Source organism: Necator americanus, chromosome II, assembly GCF_031761385.1.
Source record: "Necator americanus strain Aroian chromosome II, whole genome shotgun sequence".
NCBI classification, from domain to species: Eukaryota; Metazoa; Nematoda; class Chromadorea; order Rhabditida; family Ancylostomatidae; genus Necator; species Necator americanus.
Genome location: NC_087372.1, coordinates 1,209,869 through 1,212,062, shown reverse-complemented (window position 1 = coordinate 1,212,062; position 2,194 = coordinate 1,209,869). Strand labels below are relative to the sequence as shown.

The 2,194-nt window shown below is 39.7% G+C and overlaps 1 protein-coding gene across 1 annotated transcript; it reads left to right on the top strand.

Annotated features, from left to right (window-relative positions):
• Positions 1-496: 496 nt before the first annotated feature.
• RB195_016550 (uncharacterized protein) lies at positions 497-1,015 on the top strand (the record flags this gene model as incomplete). Its single annotated transcript, XM_013437245.2, has 1 exon — positions 497-1,015. One exon carries the CDS (start codon positions 497-499, stop codon positions 1,013-1,015), a length of 519 nt encoding a protein of 172 aa, XP_013292699.2.
• Positions 1,016-2,194: the final 1,179 nt, after the last annotated feature.

The following is a 2,194-nucleotide window of genomic DNA, read 5'->3' as shown; positions in this document are numbered from 1 at the left end:
TCAGTAAAACGCGTTGGCGCATCCCAAGTGGATTGATACGCTAGTGACTTTATCCTTTAACTTTATATCTTTATATCGGCGACGGGTATAGCGCAGTCGGCAAGAGTTTCCGCTGTGTCTGCGCGATCGATCGGAGGTTCGACTCCGCCCCAGTGCCAGCTGAGCTCTTCATTCCTCTTTGGAGGTAAATTGGCATCAGACTAGTGTGACAGGATAGAAACGCTGATCTGACTCGTCGGTTAGCCCCTGGAAGTCACTGTTTAGGCTAAAGACGCGTCCGAAAAAACTATTCAGAATTGTAGTGAACGTGGTGGCACGTCCCAACGGATTGATTAATGCCAGACAATTTATCCTTAATTTTTTATATCTACATCGAGAAATGCTAAGAAATGCTCCTGATCTGAACAGCTCAGACAGGTTGTTTGAAGGAAATAAAAAGAAAGTATAGTAGTAATGTGACAGGAACAGCCCAACTCTTTTTTCCTGGATCTTGAAAATGACACCTCCACTAGGAAGAGTCACCGAAAGCGAAAGCGTTACGGTTGAAAGAATAGCAAGAAGACGAGAATCGCTTGCGAAGAAAGTGCCAACAAGGACATGGGAGGCGAATGTGTTCCACACACGAGGTGAAATGATGCACAACGCTACTTATGCGATGATCGGAACCAGCCGCGCGAAGCTTTTAGACACTCAGTCGATCAACATTTTCATTAACTGTTTCTGGACTCCATCGTCATCGATCAGCGTTGGAGTGCCGAGGGAGTTTCGGGTGGGTAGCGCCGAGGCAGAGACCGGCGACGGCAACCAACGTGCCATCGTCGTGCGATTGTTGCTGAAGAGCGACGGAATCAGGTTGCAGGGGGAGACGAACTTGGTTTTCTTGCTCCTAATCTGGCTTGGCATTTTCGAATGTTCCGCCATTCGTCATTCTTTGGGATTTCCATGCCCGAAAAAGCTGGTTCCATTGACTAGTGAAACTAGCAAAATTAACTTCTTGAAAGGGCATACGCTTTGACATTCAAAACGAGTTGTGTGGCTGAGGCTCGATGTTCTCGGTGAAGATTACCCCGTACCACCTAAGAGAGGGATTTTATGAATGGCCCTTTCTATAATATGCGCATTAGTCTGGATATACAGGATATAACGGTGCGGTTCTAGCGCAGTAATAAGCAACCAATACATATGATCTCCTAAAAATCCGGGAAATCAAAGCTATTAAGGAGAAGGAATACCACATAGGAAACCAATGAAAATTGGGAAAAAAATTGAAGGATAATAGTTGGAATCAGGAGAATCTTTGTGGTTAAATCCATATATTTCAATAAAACTGACCTACATAAAAAAAATCCAAGGTGGACAAGATCATCGTTGAAAAAAAAAGTGATTTTTCTACACCGAAACTTGAAAAAGAAAATCTCACAAAGGCGCAAATTTTTCGGTTGTTCGGTGATGCGAGAAATTCCGCAGTTTTACATAGTTTTTTTTCGGTCAACGCTTTCAAACTCCCGCCTCTCCTCGTGTCTTCCAGCATGGATCAGGTTCTATTGTTGGTTTAAGAGTGAAGAATTGTGCAATTTCAAGTTTTATGTGCAAATAATCCTAGCAAACTGTGAAAAAAAAGCAGCCGCCATTAAACAATTTTCAGCGAAAGTAGTAGTATCTAGCAAATGGCACGATGGCGCCATGTGTCGTAAGGTAAACGAGATTGAAAGAAATGATAAGAGTAGTGAAAAATCCTTAACGGAAGAATCTGGATATTAATAGAACAGCGGCCGCAAAAATATATTGCAAAACGATATTAGAGAAATCTTATCAAAAAAAAAACTTATCAAAAACTTTTTTTACTTAAGTTTAACTTTAAAATCTTATCTTATCAAATCTTTTTTTGAAAGTTTTCGCTCCACTTAATTACTTTTACTCTATGTTTCATATAAATTTTGAAATTCCCTTTTTTTCGAATTTGAACGGGGAATTATTTGACAAGATTACTCCAAGGCTGGTGGAAAAATAAGAATAAAATGATAGTAATACAAAAGAAAAAAATAAGCAAAAAAAATTATTTCTGCACTTGTGATTTTATATGACATCACCCTCTGCACATCTTAACGTTTTACACTAGATTTTCAACAAAATAATGGTGAGAACATTATCAAAAAAAAAATGCAAATTTCGTACGAAAATAAGAAAAAGTAAA